This window comes from Lissotriton helveticus, chromosome 10 (genome assembly GCF_964261635.1).
Source record: "Lissotriton helveticus chromosome 10, aLisHel1.1, whole genome shotgun sequence".
Taxonomy (NCBI): domain Eukaryota; kingdom Metazoa; phylum Chordata; class Amphibia; order Caudata; family Salamandridae; genus Lissotriton; species Lissotriton helveticus.
The window spans coordinates 234,306,322-234,324,762 of NC_136071.1; the positions used below are offsets into that span (position 1 = coordinate 234,306,322).

Consider the following 18,441-nt stretch of genomic DNA (forward strand, 5'->3'; position numbering starts at 1 on the left):
GAAAACTGTTATATTGCATTAAGCAAGGCCTAGTAAAGAGGCCAGGGTAGGAGAGTCAATGTTGGAATACACAGAATCAGTGAGATTTTGGATTGGATAAAAAGTACTAATACGCTACAAACAGTGGGTATCGAGGGGCTGAACCACTGAAAAATGCAACTGTCTGTTTGGGTTTGTTTGTGAAGTGTTTTTCACTACCTGCATTTTGCCCATTTCAATATGACAACATGAACATACATAAGTGTACAGCTAACATCAAACACTTCCAAACATATTTCTAGTATGGTATATATCACGAGTCATCAGGGATGCACTATATCAATGCAACAGGCTGATGCCACAGGGTTACGCCATGCATTAGATTGCTCAGTAGGAGACGATCAATGTTGTCTGACATGCACCCCACATAGCTGCTGCAGAAAACATCACCACCTCCGACATCACACTAGCTCAACGTCCGATACTGCCATAAACTCCCAGCAACAGAGTAGTCACCTCCAACCTTTGTATACTGATTAGGAAAATAAGTGTAGCCAAATTTGTTGCATTTAAACTTATTCCATGTGGCTATTGTACAACTCTGTCATGAAAAACTGCCCCTACCCACGGTCTTATCCACTTCTCTGTTCTCATTTTGGACACATCAGCTGCAGACCTTTATTTTGACTCTCTTCATTTTATTGTGTTAGCTACCGTGTGGAGGAGCCACCAACCTTAGTGGAACTTCAGAGGAACGAGTGGGACCCCATGCTACACTGGGCAGAAGAGAGGTAGGAGCATTGCAATCTGACTTGTTGGCCTCCAGCAACATCTGCTGGGTGTGGAAACTGCAGACACAATGAATTGTATGCTTTCGTGCACTGTAGTATTACTGTCCCATAACCTTTACTATCCTCCCTATATTCTCTGTATGTGGGCATGTAAAAAATACAATAAACAATCTTCAGGTCAGAGACCAGTTTCCTTTTTGGGCTTCCCAACTGTTTGTACACCCACAAATACACCCGGCAATCACATGCAAGGTCTGTTGTGTAATGTACATACAGCAGAAGAAGATGGGTAATGTTTCACGAACTTGTTTCAGGTCTTATGTGCCGACATTTATCATAAAAATGAAGACTGCTGTAGAGGAGGAAGATGTGTTTTGAAAATTGTGTGCAAGATGTTATTAAATAGCTTTCTTTAATATGTGATGTGTAGCATGTGATACACTAATAAGAAAATTAGAGAGTTACCCAGGTTAGACCAAAAGGGAACGGGTCAAATCACACTAGTGAAAAACAAAATTCCCTTCTGTGTCGTAATATATTTAGAATGCGGGAATCTAAATTAATTTGCACTGAACCAACAGTTATACGTTTTAGCTCTTATTTAGCTCTTATTTATTGTCAAGCAGGCAAATAATGCTCCCACATGGGGGGAGGGTGTCAAGAATATAGGAGAACGACAGCTCATCTCCTTTTCCACCCCGCCTACAGAAGAGCTAATCCGTATCTGCGGGTCAATTAAATCTGGCTCCCCAAGAGACCCGACGACTCCCAGACGACTCAAGGGTAGTTTGCAAGTGCTTGAACCTTATGTTCGCAATCTACTCGACTCCTCTTTTATGTCCCAGAGTGTCCCCAAGGCTTGGAAGCAGGCAATTGTACTCCCCCTGCAAAAAAAGGCTAATGTGAATTTTGAGAAATTTGACAACCTCCGCCCCATCTTCCTTCTGCCCTACATGGCTAAAATAGCGGAGAAAATTGCCAACACGCAATTGATGCAGTTCGTGGAGGAGGCATCGTTACTCCACGACTCACAATTTGGCTTCCGTCCCCGTCATTCGACGGAATCGGCACTTCTTGCGGCGGTGGAGGCACTGCGACAGGGCGTGGATGAGGGCCAGACTATGGCTCTGATCCTACTCGACTTAAGTGCAGCATTCGACACTGTAGCACATGCCATCTTGCTACAGTGTCTGAGTGAAGGTGGGGTTACAGGTGCTGCGCTTGGCTGGATCAAGTCCTTCCTGTCTGACAGGTGTTTCCGGGTCAGGATGGGAGAATGCTACTCGAGGGAGATCGAGTTGGGCCAGGGCGTACTGCAGGGTTCGTCCCTGAGCCCACCCTTATTCAATATCTACGTCTCCCCTTTAGCAGCCATCGCGGAGGGCCACGGTCTCCACTTGGTGTCCTACGCCGACGACACGCAGTTGGTCGTCTCCCTATCGCGTGCCCCCGGTCTTGCAGCGGACATCTTCAGGAACTGCATGCAAGATCTTGCAGCCTGGATGTCCGCAAACTGTTTAAAGCTGAACGGTAGCAAGACCGAGGTGCTCGTGGTGGGGGGCGGGCCTTCTGCGTGGTCGTCTAAGTGGTGGCCACCCTGTCTGGGCGAGGTCCCCACTCCCTGTCTGGAGGCCAAGAATCTTGGTATGTGGCTGGACAAAGACCTTGCCTTTGGTCCTCAGGTTGGCCGGGTGACGGGGGTGTGTTTCGGTGTCCTGAGAGCTCTGAGGAAGGTTTTAGATCTGCTTCCCATCTCTGCTCGTAGGACCCTGGTGCACGCCCTGGTCACCTCGCGCTTAGACTATGGGAATCTGCTCTATCTGGGGGCCTCAGGCAAGGTCATGGGTCGCCTCCAGGTGCTTCAAAATGCCGCAGCACGGCTCGTGCTTAGACTCCCTAGGAGGTCACCCTCTAAACCCGCCCTCCAAGCCCTCCACTGGCTCCCGATGGTGAAGAGAGTTGAGTTTAAGGCTCTCTCAACATGCCATCGCATTCTGAGCGGCAAAGCCCCTGTGCCACTCCAGAGTCTGGTGTCCCATTATGAGCCTACCCGCAATTTACGGTCCTCTCAGACGGGACTACTAGTGGTACCCAGAGTTAGGAGGGCACGAATGGGAGGGAGATCTTTTAGACATCTTGCTCCCAGATGCTGGAATGTCTTACCTCCAGAACTGCGTCTCGAACCATCAGAAATCCTGTTCAGAAAAAAACTGAAAACTCACCTTTTTAGCAGGTAGCTCCTGAGGGAGGGGGGGACGGCATCTGCTCACTTATCATAGCGCGGGACACGCCATTAGGCGTCACCAGGCGCTTTACAAATGCCCTAAACTAAACTAAACTAAGCAACATGATTCTTTTTGCCCACTATTGACTTTATTAATCACTTTATCAGTCAGAGCATAGCTGTTTGGAGATCATTCACGTTAAAAACACATTATTAAAACATTCAATTCAAAATCATTTGTACACAGATCTGTTGTAAAAAAACAACTAATTTCAAAACAAATATTAGTTTTATAATATCTTGTATCACATACAGGTTTTTCTATTTCAACAAATTCCTGCCTATATCCATTCTACATCAAAGGTATTATCGTGCTTTACAGTTTCGAAAAACTATCAGGTTCTATACTCAACTCCGATATACACTTCTTTGCAAGATGTGCAGTTCTATCATCTGTACATTACATCTATTCTATTAAAAACAATACTTTATTGTTGTCCGCATGTGACACACTACCATACAATATATCGAAGTGCAGACTTTGAGTTCCATTAGAAAAGTACTTGGTGAAGCCAAAGCTCCGCCATCTTGAGCTACTCCAGACTTCAGTGAAAAGAAACTTTATCAAGAAAATATAAAGCATGAAAACATTGACAGGCAATGAGGGCTTCAACAGTGGCCCCACCTCAGTGGATTCAAGGAATAGGATAGTGAATATGTGAATGTAACAGTACAACCATCATGTTTGTCTCCTATGTCCTTGTCACAGTCGTTACATGTGAGGGTAAACCCACCCTGATCCAGTTTAGCACACAAGGTGCACCCACAGCGGCGGCCGGGTGCAGGGTGCTGTTTTGGTGTCTCATGCCCTGTTGTTTTCAATGGGGATTGCTGGCTTTGGTTTTTAGCTGGAGGCTCGGTCAAGGAAGTCTTCCAGGAGGAACTAACAGCTGGGCAGGGAAGTTGGAGGGCTCTTGGACGTAGGTGCACCTCGGGCTCTCTTCTCCAGGGCGGCTGGATGCAGGGGTCTCTATTGAGGTCGGATTTCACCTTACAGGGCCACTTGCGGTTTGGGAGGGGGGGTCTCTATGCAAAGGCTGCAGGCGACGTCGGGGAGTCCTGGAGGGGTCAACCCATGGTGGACTTGGACTCTGGAGCGTTGGGGGACCTCGCTGGGACCAATGGGCCACTCGGCCTAGGTCCGTAGACGTCTGGTGCAGTGGTGGTTCCAGGCATCAGGTTTCTTTGACCTCAGAAGGCTCAGAGTCTTTCTTGGCTGTTTGTTCTGAACAGAGCTGCTGTTCACAGGAGATTCTGTCTTTGTGGAAGGCAGTCCGTCCTCCCAGGGGTTCTGGAGGTCGCTGGCTGCAGGACAAGGCGACATTTGGCACAGGATCTCTCGAAACTGCAGACGACAAGTAAGGCTGGGGCCAAGTCAGTTCTTCTCTGCAGTCTCCTCTGTTGGGCTTCTTCTTTCTTCCTCCTCCTTCGTAGGTTGCAGGAATCGGTCTTATTGGTTTAGGGCTGCCCCTAAATACTGTATTTAGGGGGCATTTTAGGAGTCTCAAGGTCAGTAGCCAATGGGCTACTGACCTTAGGGTGACTACACCCTTGGTGTGCTCATCCCACGTGGGGGAGTGGGCACAATCCCAATCCCTGATTGGAGAGTGTCTGCCATCTGCAAGATGGCAGGCACTGAAGAGTGGGCTTCACCTTGCCTACCCCCACCTTAGGGGTGGTGTTGGCAGAGGTGGGCACACATTCTGGGCCGTGCAACTTTTTCCTGCCTGATGGAGGGGAGACAGGAAGGTGACCTACTCCTGATAGCAGGTGAGGCTGTAGGTCGCATTACAAAGGTGGTAAGGCCTTTAATGCTCCCCTGCCACAAATGGCTCTTCCTGGCCTGGGGAAGGTGTGACCACCTCCACCCAGGAAAGGCTTTGTTTCTGGGCTCAGGGAGCGAAAGCTCCCACCCCAGGGGTCCAAAAACATGTCTCGTAGTTGCAGGTTGGTGTGTACCAGTCAGGGAACCCACCAGAGACTGGTCGTTTTTCAGGGGGCATCTCTAAGATGCCCTCTGAGTGCATGGTATAATAAATCCCACACTGGCATCAGTGTGGGTTTATTATGCTGAGAAGTTTTCCACCAAAATTCCCAGAATTCAGTAAAGCCATGAGGGGGCTGTGGTGTTTGTAATGACAAACTCCCAGACCATATACTCTTTATGGCTTTACTGCACTTACAATGTCTAAAATGGACTTAGATACTTTAGGGGTACAGTGCTTTCGAGGAGCGTTTTGTTGTTTGCAAGTTGGTACTTGCGTCTTGAGGCTGTTTGAGGCAGCTGCCGGCTCCCCATTCTCTGCCGCTACAGCCGCCGTCAGGAGCTGCACCGGGAGCGCCAGTAGTGGTGTTCCTGAAATAACATCACCTTCAGGAGCCTGCTGCTGTGTCCCTGTTCCTCCCCGCCGCCGCAGTCGGAACATCAAGCGGCCGCTGAGCGGGAGGAACGGGACCAGGACTACATCACCCAGAATTCCCTGGTGGCTCCCGCCCACACACACAGCCACTTCCGCGCCCGGAGGCGCTAAAACCAACTGGGCTCCCTCCGCGTCGCGGGACGCGTGCGGGACCAGCCGGGCTAAGCCCGGGCAAAGGGCGGGCCCTCTTAGGCCTGAGGAGACTGGACTGGGCCTGTCCCCTGGTCGATTGTCCCCCACTCACGGTGTCTTGGAGTAAGTTGTTTTACACCTATTCTAATCTCTTTGCTCTGCACAGTTCCGTATACTTACTTCCCAATGTCTACTACTGTACTGAGTCCGGAAATTGTTGTGATAAAAAAAACTGGGTCCGTGACTAATGGAACTTTGGACAACTACATTATTAAAACCCCTGCGGAAAGCTCTAAAGAACAACTCTTAGCAGAGCGGCGGGCGGAGCGCCGCCGGTCGATTGGTAATCTTAAAAAGAGGATCGTGACTGACCCGACTCAAGCCTCAGATTTTAACATCATGCCTTGTCCAGATCCTACTAATGATATGTTACTTACGGACAGTGTGCCCTTATTGTTTAGAGAATGCTTAGCATCCTCTATTTGCTCCACTCAACCCTGTGTCAGTATCACAGCACAAAATTCCACTAGCACACCTAGTCTAACTAAGGCGAAGATTTTACCATCACACACGCTCGCTAGGCGAGCAATAGGCGCGAATAAGACCAAGAGGACCCTGCAATCTAAAATACATGGCCCACCGCCATCTAAAAAAAGACGCAAAAAGGAGGACACAACTAAACAAAAGTTGAGCCACTCTGAATTTGGGAAGAATCTAAAGTCCACTACTTCTAATATCACAGGTATTACCGTTGCCATGGAAAGAGATGAAATGGTGGCTGTTTCTTCTCCATCATTGCCACTATCTTTACATCCAGACAGAGAGATAAATATCGAACTTGCTCAAGTGGTTGAGGGGTCACAACCAACTTCAAATACAGATTTATTGGATAGTATTGAATTAATAATGCGAAGTTATACTCTAGCAATTGTAGAAAGGCTCAAAAATATGGAGGATAGGCTAGGGAAAATTGAGTCAGTCCTGGGTAATAAGGTAAATCCTGCCAGGATAAGTAAAAACAATGTGATAGGTACTGTAACAACTCCCTCACAAGCTATAACATCTGCCCATAATTCCCTAACAGAAGCTAACATAAATGTATCCTCTAGCACTACTCCGTCCAACATTGCGTTACCAGCTGTATCATCTGTACCTAACCACCTGTCTACCACTACAACACCTCTACCCAACAACCCTCAAATATTATACAAAAAACAGCCGAGAGTACCCCATACCAAACCAATAATGAAATCTAATAGTATCCCAATCATACCCGCTAATAAATCTTCAAGGGATTTGGGTATACCTTTAATTGGAAAATCAGGAATGGAGGAGGGAAGTTGTAGGTTTTTAAGGGGGGCTCAAGGTAGGAGACCGCCAATAGAACTTCCGCCGGAAGCAGCACCTTTTGTGGTGGTTCTCACTGGGGTACCTGAGTTGTCTGAGAACAAGCAGGAAGGTTTCTTCCAATTGAAGAATAAGGTAATGCATTGGTTGACTATATATAGGCCAATTGCCAGTTACATTAATGGCGACATAATTCATGTACGCCGCCTTCAGTGGTTAGGAGGAAGACCCAAAGATATTGGGGGAGATGTGGTTGTGGTCAATTTCAGGGACCAGAATGCAGTACGTTACATTTTAAACTGGCGACAGGGCAATGCTAATAATATTATCATCCCCGCCCATTAACATACTTTTATCCTAGATCTGCAGTCTTCCCACCACAAACGTTACATAATAATACCATCTCCACCAATCGTTTTGTAAATATGGAGAAAACTAGCAACGTACCTACCATGTACTATCCAATTCCAGCTCCCATTATACCCGGGTGGGACACTATACCCTCCAGGTTTAATCAAATAGCACATGGTAGGTCGAATTACCTGTTACCACTCACACCATTGGAATTATCAAATAGGTATGACATTTTTAGTGGACTGGAAGATTGCGATTGAAAATTACTGAATAAAGGGGAGGGGCGAGAAGGTGCAAATATCCCTAGTTCAGACGGACCTGAGGAGGAAGAACGGATGGGAGCCCTTAAGGATGATATTCTAACTGCTGTAATTAGTTCAGCAGCACAAATGGTAAACCCAGCCTTCTATCCCCGGCGAGATTCCGGAACCCAGGGTCCGATTGATGACATCATTGGTGTGGAGGATTTGGTGAATGTCTCTTTAAATCATTATACTGGAAATGATCACCAATTAAACTGCTCAGAAGATAATAAATTGTCTGATATAACTTATAATGTCCTAAGTAGTAGGGCAAAAAGGATTGCTTCTCCCATCACCTGTATAGACAATGTTAATTTATCTGGAAATGTGAATGAGGAAAGGGAAATATTGTTTGAAGGAGCGCAGGTTGGAAGTCAGAGTTGGGATATACTGTTTCTCAAGGGGAAGTCTGTTTGAGTGATAACAGGGCCCATAACCCAATACTGACACATAAGGGAGGTCAATATGTGGCATCCTGGAACATGGCAGGTCTTAAGAGCAAGCTGGCGTCCAAGGATTGGGCCACCTTTATAGACAACTACATGATAATAGCCATGCAGGAAACATGGGCCGTTGAATCGCAATACAGATCTGGGTATCTTCACTTTGCGATTGCGGCAACACATGCAAACAAAGGAAGACCAGTGGGGGGGCTTGACCATTTGGGTCAAGCAGGATGCTAGATATTCAACTACTCAACTTGAAACCAACTCTAGGGACATACTAGCGGTTAAGCTGAATTCTCCTTTTTTTGGTGAACTTATAGTTTTCAACGTCTATGCTAGGGGGAAACCAGGGGGAAAGACGTCTGAGGTAGTTGAGGCATTGGGTCACTATGTTAGAACCTGGAGAGGAGGTGCAAACCTACTTATATGTGGAGATTTTAATTGTTCCTTTGAGCCTCTGGATCACAGTGACCTAGAGCTCTCGGAAGAGGAAGATATCTGTTGGCAAATTCCCCCATTAAATCTACCACCAATACGAAGGTGGACCCAAGCAGCACTTCAACTCAAGTCCCTCACCCTTGAATGTGGGTTACGAGCACTCAATGGGAGAACTCAAGGGGATAAGCAGGGTGAACCAACATTTAGTAATGGCGTGAGTTCTAGTAGAATAGATTATATATTGGTGAACCTTGAATTCTGGTCCTCTGTCTGCGATATGTCCATAATTCAGCGTTCAGAGAGTGATCATAACCCGCTTAGCCTAGAAATACTGCTTATTAAGGATCAAGGAACAACGAATGATGATATAACAGACGATATTGATATGACCAATGATACAAGGCGACTAAGATGGGTTGAGTGCTTGGGCGATACAAATTCCATTAGTGCTATGGAGGTTTTGGTCAAAGAAGCAACTGCCGAAATACAGGGTCAATCATCCCATGCAGATTACGATAACAGGGTAGTTAAGATTCACTCGACCCTTTTTCTTAAATTAGGTAAATTTTTTACTATTCAAAATAAGAGACATTCAGGCAAAGGAAGACGGAAACCCGAGTCATGGTATGACAAAAATTGTAGGTTAGCGTATAAATCATTAGCCTTAGCAGTACGCTCAACTGATCGGGAGACTATTAAGGGAGCCAGGAAACATTACAAAAGGACGCAATTCGAAGCAAAAAAAGTATGGGATAACAGAAAAGGAAAGCAGCACCACAAGATTTTCAGGCAATAGCAAAAAACATAGGAATATAAAATTGGACGTGCCCTCTGACTACTCCACTTCCCCCAGCCATTTCCCTCAAACCCTACGGTACTTCCTAGGACACCCACGAGTCTCGTACATGACCTTCTCTTGTGTAGCTCACCAATCCACCCCAGTCCTCAAGCGTTCAACGCACGGAGGTTTCGGAGAGCTTCCAGGAGGCCGCAATGTCTCTTTTTGCAACCACCATTGCCGTTGTGTAAAACATTTATTATTGGGACGATCTGCTAGAAGCAAGCAATTCCAGAGACATGACGGGTTTTTGGCATCTGGTGAGGTGGGGCAAAGGGAATCAAAAACCACAGCCCGAAAACCATGTCCCTCCTGAATGCTGGACAAAGTATTTCAGGACCCAGTTTGCCAATGATAATTGTTTCCCATCAACTGTTTTGGATCCAATCATTCGTCCATTAACTAATAGTACACTTTTGTTTACCAGGAAAGAAGTTGATTATGCCCTTAATTTAATCCCCAAAGGTAGAGCCCCAGGCCTCGACAGAATACCAGCTGATCTCTTCTTACATAATAGAGAAGTCTGGGTTCCGTACATTGAATTACTGGCAAATGCTATTGCAAGAGGCACTGCCCTGCCGGATACATGGCGGGGAGCAGAAATTATACCTATTTACAAAAAGGGAGACCGCACTGATCCAGCTAATTATAGGCCGATAAGCCTAATAGCTTGTATGCAAAAAGTTGTGGCCAGAATGTTACTCCTCAGGATCCAGAACTGGATGGAGGAATCGGGGGTTATGTCTAATTTACAGGCTGGCTTCCGACTCTCCACCAGTACAGTGGATCAAGTTTTTAGGTTTTCCACAATTTACTGGAAATGGGTAATTTTGGGGGGCGGTACACTCTACGCAGCCTTCGTTGACCTGAAGGCTGCATTTGATCTTGTCCCACGAGATAGGTTGTGGCGTGCGCTCCATGACCAAGGCATGCCAGCCTAGCTGCTTACAGTATTGATCAAATTGCATGATGATAATTATGCGCAGGTGAGATGGGGCACCCAGAGTCAGGTGACTGACAGATTTCCAACGTTAAGAGGTGTCCGACAATGATGTGTGTTGGCACCCACATTATTTACCCTACATATAAATCGGGTCATAGATTATTATAGAGATTCCCATACAGATGCTCCTAAACAGAATGGTACCTCGGTTCCATTGTTAATGTTTGCCGATGATACCCTCCTAGTATCTAAGACCCAGGAAGGGCTTCAGAAATCAATCGGCTGCTTTGAAAAATTCTGTACTGACCATGGGTTATCTGTAAACGTTTCTAAGACCAAATTCATGGTCATGCACAAGAATAAGAACATCAGGGGCAGAGTTTTTATGAATGGGGAACTCCTGGAACAGACGAACAGTTTCAGCTATCTGGGCATTATATTAGGCTCTAGGCTTCAGTGAAAGCCACACATGTCATATTTAACCTCCAAGCATGCTCAGTTGACGGGTGTGCTAACAAGAGAGTTTAAGTCTTCAGCCACCAAACCACTGGCCGCAGTACTTAAAATCTACGATACAAAAGTTAGATCATCTATGTTATACGGTGCAGAACTATGGGGGGTTTCTGACATTACGGGCTTGCAAATGGCACATAATAAATTTCTTCGCTGTATAACAGGGCTCCCACACTCTACACCTCTTGTACCATTACGTTTGGATCTGGGGAGAAATAGCTTACAGGATATTTGTAGGTTTAGACCAATAGCGTATTGGAGGAGACTGTGGGTGACGCCTGAACTCTCTCATTATGCGTCAGCCTTGCTGGAAACACGAAACATGGATACAGGGGGTAAACTCATATGGTTTAGGAAGGTCAAAAGTTTACTTAAGGCCATAGGTATGAGGGAGTTATGGGACAATCCCCAGGAGAGCGTATTCCCCTCAAAAACTAAGCTAAGAGAAGCGTATTGGGCGATGGTATCACAAGAGGTGTTCCAGTCACACACCGACCCTTCGCTCACTAGGGCCTTTTTGGAGTTGAAACATTTTCCTTCGTACGAGAGATATTGGGATTTAATTACATTGCCACTTGACAGGAAACTGTTTCACCAGTTTAGGGTTGGGATCCTCCCTCTTAACTCAGTTACCTGTAAATGGTCAAAAAGTAAAAATGACCGCTCGTGCCCTTTCTGTATATCACACACAGAAAGCATTGCTCATGTCCTGTTTGAATGCCCAGAGTATAAAGCTCCTCGTTATAAATGGATTAGGTCGATCTGTATCCTAAAGGGGATTCAGACTGGGACAGCAGCACTGAGGATATTTCAGACAGATTGTTCTGATGCTTTTGTGATTGCGCTTGCAAAATTTTTAAAGTGGATGTGGTCAATCCGTAATAGCAAATTGAAAGTACTGTAGCTCCCATAAACCCATTGTAGTATATCTGTGGAATATTTTTTATCAACTTTTAAATGTTTTTATTTACAACACAATATTTATGTTTTTTAATTGGTCATGATGAATTACCATGTTTGTGGAAATTATAAGCTGTCGATCCTAAAGATGTAACTTCCTGTTAATATTATTGTTATGTAATGTTTTTAAATTTTGTGTCTTTTGTGACTCAAAAGTCGACTAAAGACTAAATAAATTGAAATTGGTACAGTGCTCATGCAACAGTACCCTCACTCGTGGTATAGTGCACCCAGCTAGAGGGGTGTCTTATCTGTATACCATAGGCAGTGGGATGCAGGCCTGGCACACATGCCATGTCGAATCTTGACCTATCTCTGCACAAAAACACGCAGCCTGCAATGGCAGTGTGTGTACAGGACCTCTAAGGGTGTCACAATATGTGCAGCAGCCATTAGAGGCATTCCCTGGTCAAGTGGCCTTGGTACCAATGGTACCTTTTACAAGGGACTTACATGTGGCCAGAGAGGTGCCAATTGGGGGTACAATGTACAGTTCTGGGAAAGAACACAGGCCATGGGAAGCTGATTGGCAGGGACCCAGGGTACATAAAGTCAAAGTGAATCAAAATCTGGCAAAAAGTGTGTGCGGGAGGGGGGTGGGGGCTTACTACAACAGAAACCCAGCATCCTCAAGTGTGTTGTGAAAAAGCATCAATAGAAAGTTGTACTGTGCTTTTTTTTGCGTTTTCAAATGGTTATTGGGCTAGCTAGGCTTGATTTTCCTACAGCGCTCTAGGAAGAGACATTATGTGGAGCACTCTTCTTCGAAAAGGAAGAGGAGAAAGGAGGAGAGATTAAGAAGGATTGTGGTAAGAGACAATTGCAGCATTAAATGGAAACGGTCAACATGAGGTTTCTGAAAAGTAGGCTAAAGAAATCTGTGACAAACAAACAAGCTCAGAGGTGTCTAGTTAGAAGGAAAAGACTAAGGCCCTTCCTAGGAAAAACATTGAAAATAAAAGAAAGAGACATGTGTTTTATGATTTCATCTCCTATACGCCTAAATACTGGATTTTCAGCTCCAGAGGTTCCTGGCACCGTCACTGAAATCTTGTTACAGCAATTTCAACATCCTCCACATGAATCTTCAAACTAATCATAATATGAAGGATGTGTTCTTAAGGAAATGGAAAGATCTACATACCGGCTTACCTTGTATTTTGTACCAATCGAAAAAATTGCTCTAAGCTGGAATAACTTTAATCGTAACCCTCTGCATGAGCCAGCCAGAGTTGCATTTTGTGCATTCTTCTTGACTTAGTTTAAAATTGAAGAGAGATAGGATGGTTAAAAAGGAACCTCCAATCTCTTTTTCCACTTTCCATCTGGTCCCTACACTAAAAGTGAATGCAGTAACATTACTGTCATTAGCTCTCTTTAACTGTCTTCGAAGGAGTCAATTGCAAACAGCCAAAGGAAACTTGTGTAATTTGTTTTCACAATAAGGCCAAAAATTCCATGATCAGTTCAAATTTAGATGTATTCTAAGTCCAGCCACAGGGCGAATGGACTACTTTTGGTGAGACCATGTGTAGAACTCAAGTTGGTAAGGAGTAGTGACCTGAAATTGGTGAAACTTTTAGACTCACAAGTAGAAAGTCACTGATTATTGCAAACTTGATATTGAACAACTATGAATTATTTATGGCCCAAGGATTTGAAATTGTACCCTTCTCTATTAAAAATTAGGGTTTTGCCTGTAAATGGGAATAATTATCTAATAAATCTTCGGTCTGTTGAAGGATGTATCCCATCACAGAAAGGGACTGCCACTAATGCAAAATTAACAGTAGTCTCTCAGACCTTGAAAAATCTATTCGCCCACTCGCAATTGGGAGTAAAACTTTATCAGGTGGAGCTATTTTTAGCACCTACTAGTTCCATCTGGTGAATAAACTTAAGGTGGAAAGGAACAGGTGTTCTGCTCATTCAGAAAGTGAAAGAGCAATAAAAATGCCATTAAAGATTTGTAAAATCATATAGGTCCATTGTGACTACACTGAATGATCTTGCATCTAAGAAAATGCCCAAGAAATTTGAGTGGACAGTAAGCTGTTAAAAGGCAGTTGATGACCTGAAGCAGGCCATGTGCACTGCTCCCATCCTGCAAAGTCCTGACTACTCAAAAACGTACATTGTCCAGACAGATGCATCTGAGTTAGGGGTAGGAACTTAATGCTGAGGGCCAAGATCAACCAGAAGGTTGACCCCCAGGGAGAACCGTTGGTCAGCCATTAAGAGGAAAGCCTTTTATGTGGTCTGAGCCTTGCAGAATCTGAGGCCATACCTGTTTGGCACTCACTCCATTGTTAAATAGACAACAAGCCGCTCTTATGGCTTCAACAGATGAAGGGTGAAAACTCCAAACTTTTGAGGTGGTCCATTTCCCTACAGGGGATGGACTATACAGTGGAACATAGACCTGGGAGTGACCATGCAAATGCAGATGGACCCTCCCAATATTTCCACTTAGAAAATGAAGACTCAACTGGGCAAGGTTAGTATCATCTCATCATTTTTTTTTGTGGAGGGGGGTGCTGGAAAGTGGGATCTGCTTTTCTGGTTACTCCCAATTTTTGCCTGGTGTTATGCTGTTTCTGACTGGGGTCTTGCTAATCAGGACCCCAGTCTCTGTGCTTTCCCCCATAAATTGGTATGGTAAGTACTTAGGTACCACCCAGATTGGACACTGGTGTACCATTATCAGTACCTAGTATATGGTACTTAGGTACCCAGGGTATAGGTACACCAGGGGTCCCCCACACGGCGCCACTCAAACTAACTGCAAGCCTGACATTGCAGCCTGTGTAAGCTGGTGCTAGCACCGCTTACAAAAGCTATGGGTTTTCCTATATCTAAGGTCACTGCACTTAAAACCTGTAAGTCATCCTTAAAGCATGCCTTCCAATCCTGAAGGCAGGGTGCTTGATTCTAAGTGTGAGGGTGCCCCTGCATGAGTAGGACAACCCAACAGCCTTAAGAGTCCATTCCTCCGGGCTGTAAGTGCATTAGCCATTATGATATATAGAGTGGCCATGCGTCATTACACGGTGACCATCTCAAACTGGCTGTAGCAAACCCTATCATGTTTGGTATCAAACATGTTGGAATCATGTATGTTTCCATGCCCTGTACAGCTCCTCCGGGAGGTCCTCAGCGCTTCTGGTACCAGCCATTTAGACTCAGACAGCACAACATGGCTGCTGCCAACCAGAGACATGGTTCTGCCCTCCTGCTGCTGAGCCAGGCTCAAGCAGGCGAAGGCAGAACAATAGGTATCTGTCACAGGGAGGTGTGACCACCTCCCAGACAGGGTTTAGTGTATTGGAGCCGGGTGGGAGCGCTTGCAAGCGCCACTTAGTCTGCTTGAAGGACACATTTGGTGGCCTCCTTGCATAGTCCAGTTAAATCCAGCTCGTTAGCTCCCGCTCTGGTGTGACGCTGGACAAAGGACATTAGAGTATCCTCTCCACTGTCCGACCCCTCCCCTGGGAGGGAACCCTGAATCGTCCCAACCCTTTCCTTAGGGTATTTAAGGGCTTACCTGAGGGTGAGTCCCTAGATTTATCGTGGGACAAGATTAATTTCAAGACACCTCTTCTTCGACCGTATGGGCACTGTGGACTTCACTCTGGGCCTCAAGACTGCAACTAGGAAGACGCCTGGTCTCGTTGCTCTGCTCGTCGGGCGCAACTTCCGTGCCTGTGCTCCATACAGGAACCTTCCAAGGCCTGTGTGCTTCCAAGACACCTAAAGAAATCTCCCTTGAAGTGAAGGAATCACTTCCCTGCATTGGCAGGCACTTGAACTAAGCTGACTGGTCTGCTGATCCTGGGCTCCCACGGACTCCGAAAGGCTCAGCAACACGTGGTGGTTGTTCACATCCCAAAAGGCCTGACCTGTCCTCTCACCAAGTTTGAAGCCAGTATCCCTCGTCGGAGCTACAGGAACCGAACCCCCTTGCACCGGGTCGACTTGTTGCAAAGGCTTGTTGGCTTCCTGCCCTCAAGATCTTCGGACTTCAAGTAGCCCCACCTCTAGCAGCTCCTGCAACCAAGATCTTCGTCCTCACACGTATCCACGGGTGGGATGGCTCTCCAACCTTCTGTCTTCCACTGGGTTTCTTCCGGGTCCTCTAGGAAGGAGGGTCCTTCTTTAAAATTGCAACCACGACTTACCAGTTGACTTGTAATGAAAATACGGTCGTGTTCCCACACTGCACACGACCTCCATGGGGTTCCTAGATAGTCACCTTGGGTGGTTCCCTGGGTCCCTGGCACTTCTACATCTTCTGGGTACAGTCTTGACTTGATTCGCGGTTCGCATACCACTATTTTAGTATATGGTTTGTTCTCCTCCTGGTGACCACTGTGTATTTTGTGCTGCTTACCTGTTTCTATTGAAAAGTATTGTGTGCATTTTGTATATCTCCGGCTATGAGATATCTTTGTGTTAGTGAGTGTCTTATAATAAATACCTATTTTTATAAATACAGTTTGGTTCTTTTTCACTTAATCTCGACCTATAAGATTATGTTCTGGTAAAACAAGCTGCTTTACACTCCTTCTGGCCTAAGCCTGAAGGCTGCTCTCCACAGCTACCGCTTAGATAGCTTTCTAAGGTTGTCTAAGACCGCTAAAATCCCCATAAGGGTTGTCGGTATTGGTGCAGGGTGCCGATTTACATAAGTGTACCAAGCCAGCATTGCACATTGGTAGAAGCTGCCTTGGTATATGATGCCCACTTATGTAAGTGGGCACCCTACACCAATCCTTAGAGAGCTTTCTAAGGTGGTCTAAGACCACCAAAATCACCATAAGTGGTAGCCGTGGAGCGCAGCCTTCACGCTTAGTCCAGAAGGAGTGTAAAGCAGCTTGTTTTACCAGAACATAATCTTAAAAGGTATAGATTAAGTGAAAGAGAACCATCCAGTGTATTTATAAAAATATGTCTTTATTATAAGACACTCACTAACACATACAGATATCTCCTTGCCGGACATATACACAATGCACACAATACTTTTCAATAGAAATACACATTGGTCCCCTAGGGGGAGACTAAACCATATATTAAAATAGTAGCATGCAAACCACGACTTGAGTCAAGACTATAGCCAGAAGACCTAGAAGTGATGGGGACTCAAGGAACAACCCTAGGTGAGTATCTAGAAACCCCACGGAGGTCGTGTGCAGTGTGGGATCATAACTGCAAATGTTTTACTGCATTTGTTGATTCTGTGTAGCAGCAAAATATGCCTGGTTGTGAACACTGATAAAAATAGCAATCTTTTTGTCCCAAATTGTTTTGTTATCAGAAGAGGAGTTTTGAATGATAACACTGAAATGTGCTTCAATTCTTTTTCTAACAGAAGTATGGTATCTGTGTAGACCTTGTCTAGTGGTTATGCTTTGCAAGAAAATTATTACGTTCTGTGTTTAACAAGAATATTGAATTCATTGCAGATATAACGTCTCCATTGGTGCCTCTACAAGCATTTTGGGCCCCAAGATCCCAGAAGAGACCAAAGACACCTTTATTAAGCATTTGGCATCTTACAATATGTGGGCACTGCTAGGTAAGAGTTGGGAGCATTGGAGTATCTGGGCCGTTTTCGTAATTTTCAAGACTTCCACATTGTCATTATAAATATTTGGTAGTCTCTTTTTGCAGGTAGTCTATACTAAACATTGCCTTTTGATGGAAGATGGAGACTGGAACAACCTTTAAATGTGTAGAACACAGCTTTGAGTGTTTGTAATTAAAAGCCATTGCCTGTAGTTAACATCCTGTGGCTATAATGTTCGGTGACCTGGGGAGGGGTGGCATCTCCCGCATCTACCGTACACTGACCAACAATGCCCCCACTTCCTTGGACCAACTACGGGCTCAATGGGAGGGTTGTGTAGGCACCTTAGACGAGGAGGACTGGCCCAACGCCCTTATGGCTGCTAGGACGGTCATGGCCACTGCTAGATTGCGCTTAGTGCAATTATACTATTTACATGCTGCATATCTCACCCGATGCGCCTTCACCGGGCCGGACTTAGCCCAACCTCTGCCTGTGCCAGGTGCGGTCACGATCCCGCAGATTTTGTCCATATGGTATGGGTATGTCCCCACTTGGAGCGGTTCTGGGGGGAGATTGAGGAGGAACTCACCGAGGTTCTGGGGTGGGAGGTCCCCCATGACCCAAGCCACGCACTCCAATGTATCACTGATGGGCTGGATGGGTCACGGAACGAAAAATTGTTTTACACAACGGCAATGGTGGTTGCAAAAAGAGACATTGCGGCCTCCTGGAACCTCCGTGCGTTGAACGCTTGAGGACTGGGGTGGTTTGGTGAGCTACACAAGAGAAGGTCATGTACGAGACTCGTGGGTGTCCTAGGAAGTACCGTAGGGTTTGAGGGAAATGGCTGGGGGAAGTGGAGTAGTCATAGAGGGCACGTCCAATTTTATATTCCTATGTTTTTTGCTATTGCCTGAAAATCTTGTGGTGCTGCTTTCCTTTTCTAAGTCCTAGAATTTTATGGTGTTGGACTGTAAGGCTGATGTTTTTTCTTTATTTTTTCAATAAACACAAAAATGTGTTTATAAATTAAAAAATCCTGTTGCTCTTGTGCCCATAACATCCAAGCCTTACCTCCTCAGCAGGAGAACACACTCAAAATGGCTAATTAACAAAGGTTAA

At 45.6% G+C, this 18,441-nt stretch overlaps 1 protein-coding gene across 2 annotated transcripts in view; it reads left to right on the plus strand.

The window, feature by feature from the left end:
* The window catches only part of ATPAF2 (ATP synthase mitochondrial F1 complex assembly factor 2), a 178,461-nt gene that overhangs the window by 132,905 nt on the left and 27,115 nt on the right, over positions 1-18,441 (plus strand). For both annotated transcript variants that reach the window (XM_078665194.1, XM_078665193.1), the window contains exons 6-7: positions 690-770; positions 17,213-17,325. In XM_078665194.1, coding sequence (XP_078521320.1) covers positions 690-770; positions 17,213-17,325 — 194 coding nt within the window. The remainder of the gene's footprint in view (positions 1-689; positions 771-17,212; positions 17,326-18,441) is intronic.